At 43.7% G+C, this 18,851-nt stretch overlaps 1 protein-coding gene across 2 annotated transcripts in view; it reads right to left on the bottom strand.

Moving 5' to 3' along the window:
• The window catches only part of LOC139339469 (ephrin type-B receptor 1-B), a 153,776-nt gene that overhangs the window by 56,119 nt on the left and 78,806 nt on the right, over window positions 1–18,851 (bottom strand). For both annotated transcript variants that reach the window (XM_070975093.1, XM_070975094.1), the window contains exon 4: window positions 4,842–4,997. In XM_070975093.1, coding sequence (XP_070831194.1) covers window positions 4,842–4,997 — 156 coding nt within the window. The remainder of the gene's footprint in view (window positions 1–4,841; window positions 4,998–18,851) is intronic.

The following is an 18,851-nucleotide window of genomic DNA, read 5'->3' as shown; positions in this document are numbered from 1 at the left end:
ATGTTATATTGTTTTGCTGACTGCTTTTGGTTTGTTTTGCTTCTGTGATTAATAAGGTTGTACTCAATTAGAGTTGCTTCTGTTGACATGCAACAACAATGGTATTGCTGCCAAAACTGTGAGTCAAGGAATAGTCTGTGTAAGCTGTTTACATGGTTACAAAAACTGACAATACCCCATAATAATCCTGTTTACATGACTATCTACAGAGAGTTTGGGATTTCTTTCTAAGAACCTAACATGTTTGAATGACCCTCTTAATTTGAGCCAAAATATGACATTGACAATTCTGCTGTATCACATCATATTGTAATTAGAAATGCATGCGTGTGTGTGTGTGTGTGTGTGTGTGTGTGTGTGTGTGTGTGTGTGTGTGTGTGTGTGTGTGTGTAAGTGTGTGTGTGTGTGTGTGTAATTTCTGATTAACATGGAACCAAATGATAAACTGTCACTGAGCTGAAAACATACTTGTCTTGAGGAAGTTAGGTCTGTTGTGTGCACCCATCTTGTTGCACCACACCTCCTACTTTTGAACCTTGCAAGCTGCGTGGGGCATGAAAATACCAAGGAACATCGCATGCTGCGGTCTTGGCAACAGCAAAAGACCAATATGCGCTGAAAGTTTGGCTTTGAGAACATGCATGTCTGAGCAAAAACATCTTTGTGTGCTGGGTAAGGTTGGGGAAGGTATATCCCTTCTAAATGAAAACGTATTTAAAGATTTTAAATGAGCATACGTCTCCACGATAAAGTGCAACATACTGTTTTGTAATGTACTACCGTGCATCTTTAACTCAACTGGACAAGTAAAAATCTCTTTCCTGGTCTCCATGTCTTCCACGAACGTACATATATGATGAGGAACTCAAAGGGATTATCATCTGACTCACGGCTACTCACAGACTGATAGGTATGCATAGCTGCCCTGTTAGCAAGCAGGCTTTGAGGTGCCACCTGGACTGCAAAACACCGTAGCCCAGTTTTCTCCCTCAGCTGCTAATATACAGAGCGCCCCAAATGCCTAGAATAAACACTTCTGCACATTGTTTACTCATACACCCTTTGAATAGTCTGAGGCTGATGCTTCTCTTCTTTCAAACTGTTTGTTTTTATGATGTGAAACAGGCCTTGAGGGACCAACAGAAGGTCCCTGTGTGGAGATACTGATCACAGCCAGAGGAGCTGGGAGAAAGAAAGAAGGGCTGTGTGGGTTGGTGAGACATGAAATAAAACATGTTATAAGGACTAATACTGTCTGGCTGAGATACTGAGGGAGCCATAGAGAGACTGTGTGCGTTAGTGTGTGTAGTATGTGAGCTTGGAGTGCAGCTTGGGAGATGCAGGTGTGGGTGCAGCCTTTTCTGAGGAGACACAATGTGAATACACAGAAGCTTTTCTTTAAAGGACTAAAAGGGAATCTACACACCCACATCACTAACTCCTCTTGAATTACCTTGACTCTGCATCCATAAAGCTGTAGCTGGGACAGAGAGACCACTGTCATTTTTGAACATGTGTGCATGCATGTGCACAACAGTCTGGAACATAATGTCTGCCTAGCCAGTGTAGGGATTCGAGGAGACCAGACAATTACCTAAACTTGGCTCCATTTACTACTGCATTACAGTGAGAGGAAACTGGCCAGCTGACTGCTGTGTGAAGCACCCTCAGCTGACTCCAGAACTGACAACAGACTTGATGTGGGAAAAAAAAAAAAAAACTTTGAGAAAAGAACAGAATATTTATGCACTTTGATGTCTCACTCCTCTTTCTCTTTGAAAACAGAACAAGGAGAGAGGAGAGACGGTGAATAGGAGAGCAAAGAAGAAGAAAAAAAAGTCTAAATGGGATGATGAGGAGAATGGAAAAGCAGATAAGCCTGTCCTTTCAGTCAGGAATTTTGATGGGTTTTGTTTGTGTTACGAGGTCTAGAAAGAGTTTGACAGGGCTCAAGGAGATTTTCAGGGGACAGGCCACAGATATGAGTATTGAGGCTGAGCCACAAGATTCAGGGTCAATGTGGTATGGATCAGGAATGCAGGAAACCGTCAGAACCATCCTATTTTCCATCTCCTACCCTGTATTTACGTTCATTCAATTACATTCCAAACGTTTTCCTCATGAATTGGTTGGTGGCTGGCACTGGTGGTTTCCAAGTCGTAAACATGCATATACAGCATGTTTTTTTACATAACATCTTCTCACTGAGACTCTCATATTCTGCGTAACTGCAGACTTTGTGTAGAGCCTCCTCAGACAGCTCCTTTAATCCATCATTTCTTCTGACTAAAACCTCAAATGTACAGATTCAGTCTGTCACGTCCCTCCTGCTGTGTTAATGGACTTTTTCTATCTATCTTTGTCATTAATCGTGTCTTCCCATCAGTCCCTTCCCTTCTTTACCATTCCTCACACCAGGATGCTCCATCAGTGCATCCTTTCTCCCCTACGGACTAATCAGCACTGGTTTCACTGTCCGACTCTCTTCAGTTACCACTCAGCTTGTCATTCTCCTCCTCTGACTCACAAATTGAGAGAAATCCACAGGTCCAGCATGCTGGAGCGGGCTGACCTCTCCCCACCACACCGTCCTCACATGTACACATGAATTCTTTTTCACACCTTCACACCCACGGGAAGGTAGATGTACGTCAGACTGGGGCTTGGAACACATAGAAAGGGCCAGGAGGGGATGCGGTGCTATGCAAACCACTGTCCCAAAGTGCACTATGCTGGATAGCCAAGCTGAGAGGAGTGGGCTTCACGCTGCGAGACAGAACACTTGGTGTTCCTCCCCTCAGGCAAGGCTGGAGTCAGCACAAGACAGAAGATTGGGATAAAGGAGGGGCAGGAGGTGGAGGGGTAGTTTGAAGAGCATCCCAGGCCTGGCATATCCCTGAGGGAAAAGAGGGGGGCGTATGCTGTGAAGTCCCCCCTCCCCTGCTGACAGAGCCAGGCGCTGGACAATCCATCAGCAAGCTAATCAGACTGATCTGGAGCACACAGGGACCCACAGCTCTGACGCCTGTGAGGAGAGCTAAAGCTACAGCTTCTGCTGCTACGGATTGGCCTGATTTAAGCTACTCTAGTCGCACTCTCATCAGGACCCGAAGTATTAAAGAGAATCTTACAAGGATGATCTCACTGGGCCCCCCCGATGAGATCTAGGGCACCCTGAGCATCAAGCTCAGCTGCTACAGTATGGTTCTTCAGAGAAGGATCTGCATGTGTTGTTGCAAAAGAATTCTGTTAATACAAACTGAGGAGGAATTAAAGTTGGTTTAAGATTTTAATGTTAAAAGGGGTGGTTGAAAACAAAATTCCCAGTAGGACATTTTAAATGCATGTGTGGGGAATAAAAGCACTCTTCAAAGAATTGAGATACCGTCTCTTGTAATGAATGAATTTTACATCGTTGTAAACTGTGTAATTCACAAATGGGTAATCTGATGAACAATTATGTAACTGGGTACCTAAATGCTAGCCTAAATGTTACGATATTGCGAGGACTGAAGCTGTATTGAGCAATGCAGAAAACAGAGTAAAAAGCAGAGAAGCAAACGGACAGAGAAGATAAGACTAGAAAGGAAGTGGCATGATTAAAACAGAAAAAAGTAACACAGGCTCCATTCGGAAACTCAGCACCGACTGGAGGGGATCTGTTCAAGAAGCTCCGCTGGGGAGCTGTTGTGGAGATTGCTTGGGGAAAATTCAAGGCCTCAAGGTAGAGGCAGATGCTGTACTTGATGGAGCATTCACTAATTCACCGGAGAGCTATGCAGTGTACCATGGGAGGGTGGAGAAAACTCAAGGTGAAAGTGAGGTGTCATCCGTTGGGAGCATCCAAAGCCTAAAGGTGTGGCTGGCTACTCATGGGACGCGTTCAAACAGTCACACAGACAGCCTGGCTGCATCGGGTTCCTCTGTAGCTTTAAGGCACTTATTCAAAGTTATAAATAGGAAACATCGCAAAAGAGGCAAATTCAATACACGTTTTAGAGATGAAGGCTACCCTATGCAGCTGCTCACTGATTAGGATAGCAATGTGGTCCTGAGCTCATTGCTGAGGCCAATTTAGCCAGGTCTGTATGAATAAATCAAGGCTAAATGAATACATAACCACACCTATAATGCTTCAACGTCTGATGTTGTGAGGAGAACAAACCATTAACACACTCCCAAGTGGCAGCGAGGGAGGAGAGGTAAACAAACTTTTTGGGGTCTAACAGTTCTCCCCGTCTGTGTAACTGTGTGTCAGCAGGGACGACAGGAAGGCTTAGCATATTGCTTTTACATCACATTAAGATAACTTTGAAGCTGTGAGAGGCCTTATTGGATCTCCAGCGGATAACGGCAGGACAGTGTCGAAGCTTCGCAGCATCTGCCTGAGTAATTAGGACTTCGGGGGATGATAGCAGACGGAAAGAAAGAACAACAGCACGAAAGAGAGACAGAGAGGGTGAGATAACGGAGGGGAGACTCACTGGCACAATGATGGAGACGTCAATGATAGAAACCCTGCAATGTAATTATTATGACCAGACTGAGAGGACAACTAGGGCTCTAGTTGCATGCTCATTTAAATGCTACTACATGCACTGGTTTGATAACAGCGAGAAAGAGATAGAGGAGGAAGTGAGATAGAAAAATCAATCTCTACACTGTCACTGAAAATATAATGGCTTATATGTATGACCAGTGTATTCAATATCAATGTCACATACACATTTATATTAAATGGACAATGTGGACATGGATACACCTGCTACAGGTGCTTGTCCTGTGAGAATGTAAGGGGTGTGACGGTGTTAGGGATGTCATGTCATGCACGATATACTCACTGGTGCAGGGTTCATCTGGCTGATCAGCATCGCCACGGTAGTAGCCGTTGCGGCACACACAGATGGTGGCGGCCTCAGCTGTGGAGCGGCTGTTAGGAGGGCACTGTAGACACAGACCTGGACCCTGGGTTGACTTGAAGGTACCCGGCGGGCATGCTGTGAGAACAGAAAAACAATGTCAGACAGTGAATGAAAAAAAAAAAAAATCCACAAGCCAGGTACCATGCACGAGCCAGACATCTGGGTCTAAGATATCAGCTAGAACAGGAGGCAGAGATGTGAACAGGCTGAGAGAGACAAGAGACCAAACTGACTGTAAATAGTGCCACACATTACCCCAACAACACGATGTGTGGATTAAACAAATTAAATATATAACTTGTCCATTAGTGATCTTTAGAGGTGCTGGTTGGTGGATTTTATTGCCTTTAGACAGCGCTGTTGCAACCAGTTGCTGGCTGTAGCTGTGTACTTAACAGGACATGAGAGTGGTACCAAACTTCTCATTCAAGCCTTGGCAAGACAGCAAATATTTCCCAAAATCAAAGAGTACAAACCATGAAAATTCCACTAATGTGCACAATCAGGAGGCCCAGTCTGTCTGACTCTAGCAAACCCAGATGCGTCCCATTGAGTTGGCCATTGGTTGCTGAGTCTGTGGCAAAGTATTGGTAGTTCTTGCATCCTGGTGGTTGCCATTGGTATTTGTTGGCCCTTATCAGCACATATTCTGCCATTTGAGAATGTTAAATCCGAGGCCAGGGCAGTCAGTGAGCGAGAACCGCTGACAGCAGAGCAGTGGTTTCACATGGTTCTGTCTTATTCTCACCTCCACTGTTTCTCTTCTCCTTCCACAGACCACAGGTTTACAACTCCAGTGTAAAATAAAGAAATGAAAAGTAAAGAAAAACTTTACTACAGTGCAAAATGTTATCTGACACCTTTTCAATTCGTATTCTAATCATTTACCACAACTGTTAAACAAGATTGATGGTGGCATGAAAATGGTCGGGTAGTTTATTTTCTTTCCCACAATGTTTTTCAGATTAAAATATAGCCTGCTGACTGTATTCCTTCTCTCTGAGGCACAGGACAGATGCGCCTGTCAGTAGTTAGCTGACGATCGGCTGTAGAATTTGCAGTGTGTCTGAGTACAAATGTTTCAAATTTAACAGGAGACGTGCAACATGAGGCACATCATTGGTAGTCTGTGGAGGTTGGCTTGATGTGTTTGAGCCCTAAATTCTAAAGGCCGTGGTGGAGGACAAAGATTATTGTGGCTGATATCACTGCCCCTAAGTCCAGGCAATAACCTAATCCATTTACCCTCATATCCCAAAAGAATACAAAGCTGAGGAGTTTCTGCACTGTGTGGAAGGATTTACTCACGATAATAACCATGATAAATGTCTAATATTTTAGCGGCTTACTGATGGGGGAGGAAGCTGTGGTGCTACTACACTCCAGAATGGGATGGGGAGGGGGGTTATAAATTTAATGGGACAAGCATCTTACACTTTCTCCAGCTGCGTCTATTTGCCTGAGCAAAAGGTTGTAAAGGCTCAACTGTGGCTGAAAAATGTGATCTGGTTGTATTCCTTTTCTCACAGAAATTGTGACAGCCATATTTGGCAGTATTTAAAAAGGGAGAACAAAGCGTGAGCAGCCGAGATATATATCAAGAACAAAAGGTTTCATACGAGGGCTTTGGACTATGGTGAGCCATTGGTTAAGTGTTTCAGATACTATTTAAAGCAATAATGACCAAGGAGATGGTCCCATTCCGCCTCACTGCCGGGTCAAACCGTGGAGAATGTAGCACAGCAGCTATGTGGGGAAAACCTTTAGACCTTTGTGTCAACCGGCTTTTAAGATTTAACTAAAAAAATTTTCTGCTTCATTAAAAGAGGACTCCACTGCAAGGCTGGCTTTGGAAGCCAGAGTCTATTTTATTTCACTGTAAAAAAAAAAAAAGGGGGGGGGGGGGGCAGGTTCCTGTTTTTATGACTCTTCCATTCATACCACTCAGCCTGGCTCTCTGATGGGCTGTTAACAAAGGACAGAGAGATAAAGAAAGAAAGCAGGCGAAGGAGAAAGAGGAGGCATCATGCACACACACAACTCATGCTGCTGCCCCCAGCAGACGCTGCTCTACCATCTCCTTCGGTGGGGCTGACAGACACACTAGAGGCTAACTGACTGACCTCATGTCTAGTCACACAACACTGTCCACACACAGCCAGACCATCACACAAACACACATACATGACCAGACCACAACAACCACAAACAGCTTATCTGACAACCCTAGGAGCTGTAAGGCAGATCACAGATGCAGTGCACAAGGATTTCCCTGTGAGTAAGACACGTCGCTATGCTGTGGATGCCCTGGAGCTGACTTGAAACTAAAGATGCATGTATGGAGCAATATAAAGAGTTCTACAGGGTTTTTGTAAGACACTACTAAAGTTAAAAAATGTTCCTATAGGGGGGTGTGAGCCACTGATTTAGCGTGCGGGAGCTGAAGTCTGCGACCTCTCTTGACTTGTTATACACAGATTTCGTGTGTGAGAAGATCAACCTCCTTCTACTGTGAGAATATGGAGGCCCTTAAAAGAAACCCCGGCCATACGGGGAAGCACAAACCAGCTGCAGAGCCATTTTATAACACAATAACTTCCAGAGATATCAGAGATTACAAGGCGATAAAACACAGATCAAAATTTCATTTTCAGCAGGAGAGGGGCAGAGAACTTATGTGTCATCATCTTTGCTGTATAAAATTCATACATCAGGATGCACCGAGAGCCACACGCATGCACATGGCCATCACACACACACACCTACACAAACACACACACCTAATGCCCTGACTGTTATGAAAAGGGATCACAATAAGTTGTTCAGTGTATGTTTAATGGGGTGTGAGCAGAATACGTGCATTGAGTTCTACCCTCGGGTTGTGTGTTTACAGACAGACAGTAGCTAACGTGGACACTCATAAATGGGCAAAAGTGAAGAGAAAAGCAGGGGAGGCTGTGCTGAATCAGCCGTCTGAGATAGCAGTGCTGCAAAAGTGCCTCAAGGCAAACTTGTGAGCAAGAAAATGCATATACACACGCTGTCCTCGACTCACTCAAATAAACACACACCCTGAAAAACACTCCCACACTGGCACCAATGCTGTGCTCACCTCCAGAATACATTTGCTGAACTGATTTACACAGCGACACGTGTAAAGCCACTGCTAACCCCATTAAATGAAATGGCGCACCCACATTTTCCGCCACTTGACTAGCATATGCTCTAACCTGAGATGATTTAATGTCCCTCCTTGGACAACTGAAGATGCTGCGATCAGCATTACAGGAGGGGAGATGAGTGACGTCCAGGCAAAAACAAACAGACAGCGATGCACACACACACGCAAACACTTCCCACCCAGCACAGGGTGCGTGTCCATCTAGATCATAACTCCTACCTTGGAGCTGAGGCTCTCTCTCTAATTGACACATAATATGTGAATGAATCCTTGCATTGAACTCATTAATTAGCTGCTCACTGATCTACCTCACAGAGCGGGAGGCAGGGAGGAAGAAACAGATATGAGCAGAGGCAGAGAGAGAGAATGAGAAAGTGATGTGAGCAATGTTAGCAAATCCTCGTGGACCTCAAGGTCTCGTTCTAAGGGCGGGCAGCGGTGGGCTGCATAGTGTTATGCTTCATGAGTTTGGAGCTGAGCCCAAAGTCTTTTCCCCTGATTTGTGAATATTTAGATTGGAGGAGGCCTGGAGTTCCTGTCCTGCAGAAAAAACGCACATAGACCCATCACTCATCAAATGTGTTGGTTTTCAGGGACAGGAGGGGATAGAACATTAGATCAACAAGCAATTAGTCTCCCCAGTGGGAGAATAACCCACAACTGAACTGACTGCATGCAAAAAACAAAACATTCCTTCCTTTCAAGTGGTCTCTACAGGACTCTCTCCCTGCATTGTTCTCTCCTCCTCTACTTCTCACTTCTTCTCTGCCCTCACTTTTTTTTTTTTGGTCTGTCCCACCGGTAATGAATTGCTCTGTCTCTTCTACCACCTTTCCTCCCCTTGTTGCTTTCTTGCCTTGATTGACAGGTTTGAATCCTCGTTAAGGTTGGCTGTCTTTCTTTCTCTCTCTAGCTCACTCTGCGGCGAGTTGACAGAGGTATGGCAGCTGCTGATCACTTGCTCGCTACTCATCACAGTCTAACTGTGACGACCTCATGTCACGGCAAGCCTGACCGGAAGAGATGAGAAGATGATCTCCTCACTGTCAGTCATTTTCCCAGCAGGTACTGTTCCTCTTTAGATTGCTGCCATTGAAGACAATCTCAATCTGAATGTAGCTCATAAACAAGCATGTTGATCACATCCCAGATTCATCTGGGGAAAACTTTGATCTTGCTTCCACACAGCAGTGATGTATTGATTGGCCAGGACAAATGCTAATGAGAAAATTAGCAATATGAACTGTGGGCAGGCTTTAACAACCGCTGATGGGCAGAGCCAGAAATCAGTGCTCAGAGATTACCATGACTAAGCACTAGGTTAGCTGGGCATATAATGTAGCGCACACTGCAGGCAATATATCATACATGAATGCACACTGATACTGTGTCACATAAGGTGCATGTGTTCAGAATGTGCAGTTGCAGAATGTATATAGCCCATAAGAATCCAGGGTAATTGGGAATTTATAGAGGCAGTAGAATGAGAATTACTTTAGCTTGTCATGCAAGCATTAGCAGGTGTGTGTGAGATAAAATGGAACTGTACAGTTAGGAGTAATAGAAAGTCAATGCAAAGGATTATGACCAAGATGGGTTGTTTTGGAAATGGCTTTCCTACTCAAACCCAATCAAAGGTACGGGGCACAAAGCCCTCCCCTGGCTTTTCCTCTGGCATCACTCTGAAGTATGTATGAAGGGTTTTAAACCACCAGAAATGGCTTGGCAGCAAATTGTGGGAAAGGCAGTCAAACATATGCAGCTTTTGATGTGGAAAGGTGCTCAAGCTTGTGTGATAAATCTGAGATTTAAAGGAAAGAGCTCCATTCTGTAATATCAGATACTTATCGCTTAAAATTTCTCCAGCACTCCAGTGTTGACGTTTAGCACCAAAGTTAAGCACATTAAAGTTATGACTCATGTCAAGACATTTTCTTTTCTAAAATAGCAATTTGCCTGATGAAATCCACATAGATTTTTCCCAAAATGCGTACAGAAGTACAAATTTTACTAATTTCAGCTTTGAAACACCAACTCTGCTTGTCTGAGGTTTTAAAACACTGTGCAGAGTGGGTGCGTGACTCACAGAAGGGCACAGAGTTGTGAGTTAGCATCAGTGACCCTTCAGCACAACTCTTGGCTCACCAAGACACCCTTAACCCTGGCCCTCATCCATCACATGGGATGGATCACAGTCTTAACCGGCTTTGGAGTCATGCATACACCCCCCACTCACAAACACTCATACAGACAGGCTTATGATCGGGTCAAGACCCCAGTTGACCCCTATTTCACTACTTTGCTGCTCAGTCATTCAGAAAGACAGATCTCTCCCACTCAAACCACAGGAAGCTGCGTACATGCCAAGTGCATGCCTGTATAGATTTGCCTATGCGATAAATCACAGAGTATCAATCGAGTGGCGAAATGAACATGTTTGTTAGACAGAGGGGACATAAAACGTGGCAGGACAGCCAACATCTTCAAACAAAAAGGCAATCAGTGCTGCACCCGATTGGTATTCAGCCTCACTCTTCTGTCATTGTTCATTTTCCACCAACAATCCACGTAATGAGCTGCTTTTCCAACCCAGGTGTTCCATTTCTCCACAAGGTCATTGAAAAACACAATACAATTATTTGAGACAGAGGCATGGCTGGAAACAAAGGCTTGTCAGAGACATCAGGAAATGCCCGCAGGATATTAAAAGTCAGGGTAAACTGCCTTTTAGGGTTATGATTTATTCATTCATAGAAACTGATTCAAGAACAATTTTGCATATTTCTCATAAACTGCCAACACATGTCAACCGGGACTCATGAAACCCATTTCAGACCAAGATCTGCGACTAAAATGTATACGACTTCTAAGTGTGGCCATTTCTTTTTTTACTTCAAGGCATGCACGGTTCACATGGGTGATGTCACTTGGCACGTCTGGTCAGCGTAAGCCTCCGCTACTCCCTGTCATCACCCTCTAATCTCACAGAGAAAGAGAGAATGCGAGGAAGAATAAAAGAGGGCCGGAGAGGTCTTCTCAGGAATAAAGCGACGGTTGAAAGAGTGCAGTGCTTGAAGCATACCTCGTCTGCTTTTGTTAAGAGCTGCAGTGCTGAAGAGTTCCTCCCACAGAACACTCCCCCTGATCATTAATCATCTGTCCATTCTGGCCCTGTCAGAGCCTCTCTTTCCATCTAAAACGCACACCTTCACCCACACCCACACCCCAACCTGCTCACGCACACACAAACTCCCCCCCACACACACACACAAATTCACACACATACAACTCCTCTAAACTTTCTGCTGTCTTGGTCTAGCTGCCTCTTCGCCAAACACCTCTCATCTTGACATACCTGTCCTCTCAACTAGCTAATACAGCAATGTCTGACGCTGCACAAACCCCACTGAACAATACTTAACCCCCTTGAGAAAGCTCAGATATCCTCCAATTAGGGTACCTTTGAAACTCCACACAGTGCTATATTGCTGCGTAGTCTCCTATCAGAAAAGAGAAGCGTAACAGAACACATAAGGAGCTGAAAAAAGAGAAGTAACAAACAAATGTGCATCATAGGAAAAAAAATTGCTTCCTCTGATCAGTTTTTGACACCCATTAATGCCCTCATATTCAGTAAATAATAGCAGCTCAGCACCATACTCCTCTGTGTGAGCATGTTTGTAGAATGAAAATGATGTCTGACTGGACTCAATAGAGGGCAGTGCAGCAGTGAAACAGCTAGAAGATGAGAGAGAGTCCACAGCTCAAGAAAATAAACAGGCTTGTGTGTGATATCTCTAAAATAATCTGTTTGCTCCACATAAGGATGTAAAATCCAACAGTCTGTCTGCTAATGCTAATGAACAGAGCAGGTGTCTGCTAGACAATGACTGTAGGAAGACACATTCTGTTAAAATTAAGGTGTGTGTGTATGTGTGTGTGTGTGTGTGCGTGTGTGTGTGTGGGTGTGTGTGTGTGTGTGTGTGTGTGTATGCGTCAGCCTTAACAAACCAGTGCACAATTTAGCAGACAGCCCACGCCCCTGGGCAGGCTGTTACCATGGTAACCTCACAGCCAGTATTTTTTTGGCCCACACTTTCCCTTTGAACAGCCGGCCAATGACAGACCAGCCGACTGGGAAATCTGGCTTACTGAAAGTGCATGCACGAGTTGTGTGTCTGCATGTGCATTCATATCTGTGTGTGTGTGTGTGTGCGTGCGTGTGTGTGCGCGTGTATTATAGGAGTATGATACAGATCAAGAGAGATATATAATCTCTTAGCTCCACACAGACTCGTCATCACCGAGTGTTGCGTTGGCAGTTGGCCGCTCTGTATCGCGCATGGCACATTGGCTCAGGTCAATTTTATTTCCAGGAAGATGCAGCTACGTGCCAAGGCAGTGAGCGTATCTTTCAGATAGAGGAGTGGTCAGAGAGGAGCGGGGGAAAGAGATTGAGAAGACGAGGAGGCATTGGTATTCCAGGAAACTCTACTGTGCCAATCCATCCCTGGCTGGCAAGGTAGAAGAGAAAACCGCCCTCCGAAACATATCGCCGCTCAGCAGGCAGTAACATGTGCTTGCACTACAATCTACACTGTAATCAGAACCTAACAGGGGACTGACCAGGCTCACTGCCCGCTGCCAACTAACAGAGACAAAAAGGGGGAGAGGCAAGACAGACAGAGATGGAGGGTTGCTCGATGAGGGGTGAAATCAGTCAAGGAAAGTTCTGTGAGCAAGGAGCATTTTATTGTCAGTGTTTGATTGCAATATGATTGCAGCACTGATTTGATCAATCTGAAATCACAAAAACCCCATAGATTACCGACGTAGACACATTAATGCGATGGCGTTAGGATATTCACAAACGTTATTGTCAAATGAAATCCATTTTGTCAGCTCTCACAGCAAATGGCCTTTCAGCTACCTGGAGATAACAGTCAGAAGTCAGTTGTCGCGTCTCGTGTCGAGTTGTCTGTGGATCACGACTTGCAAAGAAGGATGATCAGAATGAGGTAATAAAATCAGCAGTTACAGGCCCCGTCAATTACCTTGCGATTCTGTCGCACGGTGAATAAAGTATATGTTCCAAGATAAATAGCTTTCTCTTTCTTACCACTCGAAGTTGTGAGAGACCATTAGCTTCCTCTGTCTCAGCACTTGTCTCTTTTAAAAAGGATCCAGCTCATTAACTTCATGGCTAGATCAATTAATCTATAGCAGTTATCCAAAGATGCCCACTCTTGCTCTTTTTGCTCCTTTGCTGTTGCTCCGCTCAACGCTGTCTATTACATTTACGGCCTTCAACCCTTTTTTTTTCACCGCTCATAGTCTGGTCATGAGCAGAGCTTAACCTGATGAGAAACTGTGGATTGTGAACAATAAATTGTTATCCTGGCTCTGAATAATGGACTCAGAGAAAAAGCTTGCTCGAAAGTTTACCTTTTCTGACTGCGTAGAATTTGAAACTGGGGGGAAAAAAGACTGATCAGAGTTTTATCAGCCAATCCAGTCATCTGGAAACAGCGAGACACTTTACCTGTGTAGCTTTCCTGATGGATAATACAGTACATATGCCTTGGTGCCACATTAGAGTTTTTTGTTTTTGTTATTTCTTCACATATTGTGTAATTGAAAATGAAAGTGGACATGAACAAAGATTCAGGCTTCAAGCTATGAGCTTGCCGCACTACACAGTGCCTAGTCCTATACAGCATGCACTGCATAGAGTTGAGAGCAGCCGCAGTATTCTATGTGAGTCTTTATAGAAAACAACAAAGGGAAAGGACAGACTGCAGGTAAGTGTTGTGAAAAGTAATCTCTTCATGTAAATGAGAATTTTGTTTTGCCATTTATGATCAAAGAGAACCATCAGCTTCTTGACAGGCTTTGTAGTTGTTTTCATGGAATCGATTTTCTTTATTGTTTTATTTGATTTCTAAATCCTTGTTCTGCTACTAATACAAACAGAGAGCTGGTGAATATAATTAAGTAGCTACAAAAGACATTATATGTCTTGGTGTTAATGAATAGAAAGAAAATGATCAGCATTAGTTCTTATTCTAATTTTAGATTTCTCATTTGCATGTATACCTCTGTGGAGCTTGGGCTTACAGCTAAGTTGCTTGGCATTAAAGCAATGTGCTTGTATTGATTGAATACAAAATGCACTTTCCATGCTACAACGTAATAGGAGTCACTCTCAGGTGTAGTATTAGAGTAACAAGGATTCTGACAGATCGGCTCCCTGAGCCAACAAGATCTGTCCTGTGGATTGATTTTTTTTTTTTTTTTTTCAAACTGGCTGCTTGTTTCATTCCTATGAATTATAATCAAGAGAAAAAACAATTCATTCATCTTGTATGTATGTCTCTAAAATATATCCTTTAAATGTATATTTGTCCCAGTTGTCCCATTTGCAATCCAAAAGAACTGAACTCTAAACATTTAAGTGATTGCTGGGCAGTACCTGCTGGTACCTACAAATCTATCACCATAATATCGCCCAACCAGATTCTTTAACAGTGAGTCAGCAGGGTTGGTATGAAGCCTGAGAGCTTGTGCTGCAGCGAGGCTGCAGGGAGACTGTGTCTGAGATAGAAGGTAAGATTCTCAGGAGGACTTAATATCACATGAATTAAATTAATGAACTAATTGTTTTAAGCACAGTCATCTATTTATTCATGGCAACATTAGCAAAGGGCCTTAAAACAGCTGTGCAAAGTCAGAGAGGGGGTTTTATTATCCATTCCCACGCCTAATAAAAACTGTATTATTTATTCCATTTGTTTGAAATGAAGTTGCAAAGAGTTTTATGCACATCTGCATACCGCTGTAAAGGTTTTAACTGGATGAGATGATGTCAAACACAAAACACTTGGTAAACAGCTCAAAAACTAGATGCAACGTAAAGAGAATTTAAAACGCATTTCTATTGAATTATTTAAACGTGCATATTCACATTATGAATATAAAAAAAGGAGAGACGAAAAAAGAAAATGTGAGGCTAACCCACTTATAAGTAACCCCATCTGAATCTAGTTGAAAAGCCCTGATCTCAAAAACACGTAATTCCTGACCAGCTTAGTTAATGTTAAAATGCTTTGAGGACTGCTATAGCCAGGCTTAACAATAGCTTCAAATACCCATGTATCCTAAAATACCCAGCCCCTTGGCTCAGGGTTGAGGCCCCGCTAATGAGTGTAGAGGCCTGTGAAGGGGGGGGATGAGTAATTATGCACATTTGAAGGTAGCAGAGGAGTAGAATGATAAAACAACTGGAAAACGAAGGTCCCTTCACTGTTTACTATTCCCTAATTTGATTCCTAATTGAGCGTACATAACACAATGTTTACACCAAAATATTCTGACAAAGACAAGCAGCCACGGCTGAATCACACAGCCGAACACGGCCTGCTCTTCCCTCCCGATGATCTCAGAGAGTGTAATCACTGGAGGCCCCTCCATCCCCGACATCATCCCCACATACTGTAGAAGTGTGGTGACATGATTCCGACCTATAACCCATTAGTAAGCGTCCTCACCCTGTCATGCTGATGCTGACATTTTCACATGTGGCAAGGAGGCTGTCAGACACAGTAGGAGGCCAGAGGTCAGTGGTAGAGTGGATTTGCAGGTGGATGACAAGAAAGGAAAGGGGAGAGAAAACACAAGTCTGGCTTTCTGAAATCCAATGGCGAGTTCAGAGCCAATCCTCCAGCTGTAGACCGCGTCACTGATAAGAGAAAAAGAGGTGGACAGGCAAGGTTGGAGAACAGATGAGCGGAAAGGTGGCGCGAGCAGCACAGTGATGGAGAGGTCATCGGGACCAGCACTGCACCCTGGGATGATGATGACATCAACTATCACAAAAACAGCTACATCAATACAATTATGCATTCACCAGCGAGATGTTCCTCCAGCTGTACCAGCATATCCGCTGCTCATCGCCCCTGCTGCTATTATGCCTAATGGGAAATAATGATAAAATGCTCTGCATCAAAAGAGAAGACACAAATTATGTGTGAAGCGTGGGAGAGGAAAAGTGACCGGGATCAGGGAAATAGAGTGTGAGAAAGGGAGATACAGAGAAGTGGGAAAGTGAGTGCAAAACAAAGTGAGAAAGCACTCAGGAGTGCATCTTGTCACTCAAATTGTTGGTGGCAGAGTCCCACAATATGTGTGCTGTGCAAAGCAGCCATTTCTCATTGCATACTAAGTGACGGCCAAGCTATTATTTCTAAAGCTGACAATAGGCAAAAGAAAAAAAGAAAAAAAAGAGCTGAATAATAAATGCTGTTTAGAGGGACTATGCATCTGCCCTGGCCTACATAGATGGCTCCATTCATGGTTCAGGATGGGTGTGCTTCTGTCCATACAAAACTGATGCATCTGTTGACATCAGGCCCAGGCATGACCAGAAAGCTCAATGAATGAATGACGTCCATGGGAATATATTCTGCTTATACTGTACAAAGAAAAACGGATGTGTTCATCAAACATTCGGTTGCATAGCGTGAATGAACACAGGTTGAACCTTTCCTCTGGCACGCAATGCACCTGCAGCCATGAAATCCTCCAAAGGTAGCCAGGCTCACCGCACATCAATATTCATGTCATATTTACATCTGCATGACCTCCGTACAACCTTATCAGAGAGGTGTATTCCCTTCCAGACAAACAGACACGCACTATCACACAGACACGGTGTGTGTGTGAAGTGCAGCCCACACCCCACCTGTCCACATCCGGACAGCACTGACCTTTATCAGGCAGCCTTCGTCAATATGCCCTGAGGTATGAAACTGGCAAACATATGCGCCCCGTGTGTGTGTGTGTGTGTGAGGGATGCAGCCACGTGGGATGACTTATACTGCATGAACATCTTCACGCAACATCAGACTGATGGAGACCAAAAATCAATCATTTGGTTGAAGAGTGAATGATGGACAGACAGGTGCTGATCGTTAATGAATATCTTGGACATTAGAAAATGGAACATCACCACAACTGATGGCGAGATGTAAAAGGTGGAAGAACCTAAAGAACTAAAAAAAAGCAACTGTTAGCATCACAGCAGTCATCAGCGAGAAGTTCATGGTTCAGACTGATGTTTGTGATAATTATAACCATACAAATTATAACAGTAAACTGGAAGAAGATGACGATTATATATGTACAGTTAAGGCTAATATATGTGTGCATGTGTAGATTACTTAAAAGTGTGCGTGACAATCCTTATTAGGTCTTTGTGACATTGTGGACTTTGGGAAAGACATCAATACTTTGTCCAGCTGAGAATTAGGGGGAAAACACAACACGACCAACTGGGAAACTGGATTAACTGTATAAATGGCAGAAAGCCATTAACATGAGGGTATGGTCTAACAAGTAAGCACAAGTGTGTGTTTGTGTGTAAATGACAGAAAGTGTCCATCAGTTTGTGCAAGAGGGGAGACACATGAAGGAGAGTAGTTTGATTTCAGATGCTCCCAATTAATCATTTAATGAATCTCAGCAGCCTACACACACTGCAGTAATCACTGGTAAGGTCAAAAATGTGCAAATGTTACAACAAGCGTTCAAGCTCATAGCTTTGCTGGCCACACTGACATTTTCTGCTCACATTTCTTCTACAATTGCCACATTAACAAATTAAGGCATAAAAAGTAAGTGTATGCTGGCATATTGGTGGTGGCATTGGTGCTCTTTGAGCTGTTGTAATGACACAAGTACAATGGCACATCACGCATATCACACACACACACACACACACACACACACACACACACACACACACACACACACACACACACACACACACACACACAATACAGCTGTTTGAAGACAGCAGTTTCAGAGCAAATGCTGAATGCTTCATTTACTGATGCAGTGCTACTGTAGGCGATGACCCGGGAACATTTATGGTCTTGCGTGTTCACATTCTGCATGACTGGAACTTACATCAAACACAAATGACACAGACACTGTGACATACAGTATGCACTAGAACCCTGTATATTCACAGCAATAAATTGCACTAATGAACACACTCAGATGTGTACACATTGCAGCGCATAACTGCATAAATGGGGTCAAATAAATGATATGCATTGGCATCATGTATGCATGAATACACACATATCCGTGCAAAGCATAGCAAAGAAAAGTCAGACATATCTCTGTAGATGTCATGCGTGTCCTCACATGTCAACAGGCATACACACGTTCTTGTTGTCACAGTGCATTCATACAATTTGAATGCAAATGTTATGCAAGGGCCCGTCTAAACTCTGCATGCACGAGCATCCAAAAATGCATCAGCACATGGGGTGTACGCACCAACCCTTAGGTGCACACAAATGCACAGGCCAACTTACCACACACACACACCTTTGAAAACACACCTTCCCTTGGCAGGACATATTGGATTAGGAGTGATTTTTTTTCCTTGGCTCTGTTTCAGAGGTGCTAGATTAAATGCCATTCCCACTTTACTACAGATGACTCGAAAATAAATCATACTATCCATATACACACCCATGAAGAAATTTGCACACACACACACACACACACACACACACACACACACACACACACACACACACACACACACACACAAACACATATAAATACTGAGAAACTCACACAGGGAGATATATAACATGTTGGCACACCCGAACGCTAAAGCACCTGTACGGTCCAGCGCGTCTGCTCTTTGTATTTCAATCACTGAATCAATGGTT

Source organism: Chaetodon trifascialis, chromosome 11, assembly GCF_039877785.1.
Source record: "Chaetodon trifascialis isolate fChaTrf1 chromosome 11, fChaTrf1.hap1, whole genome shotgun sequence".
Classification (NCBI taxonomy): Eukaryota; Metazoa; Chordata; class Actinopteri; order Chaetodontiformes; family Chaetodontidae; genus Chaetodon; species Chaetodon trifascialis.
Note: the sequence above shows the minus strand (reverse complement) of the source record. Positions and strands in the feature narration are given on the sequence as shown.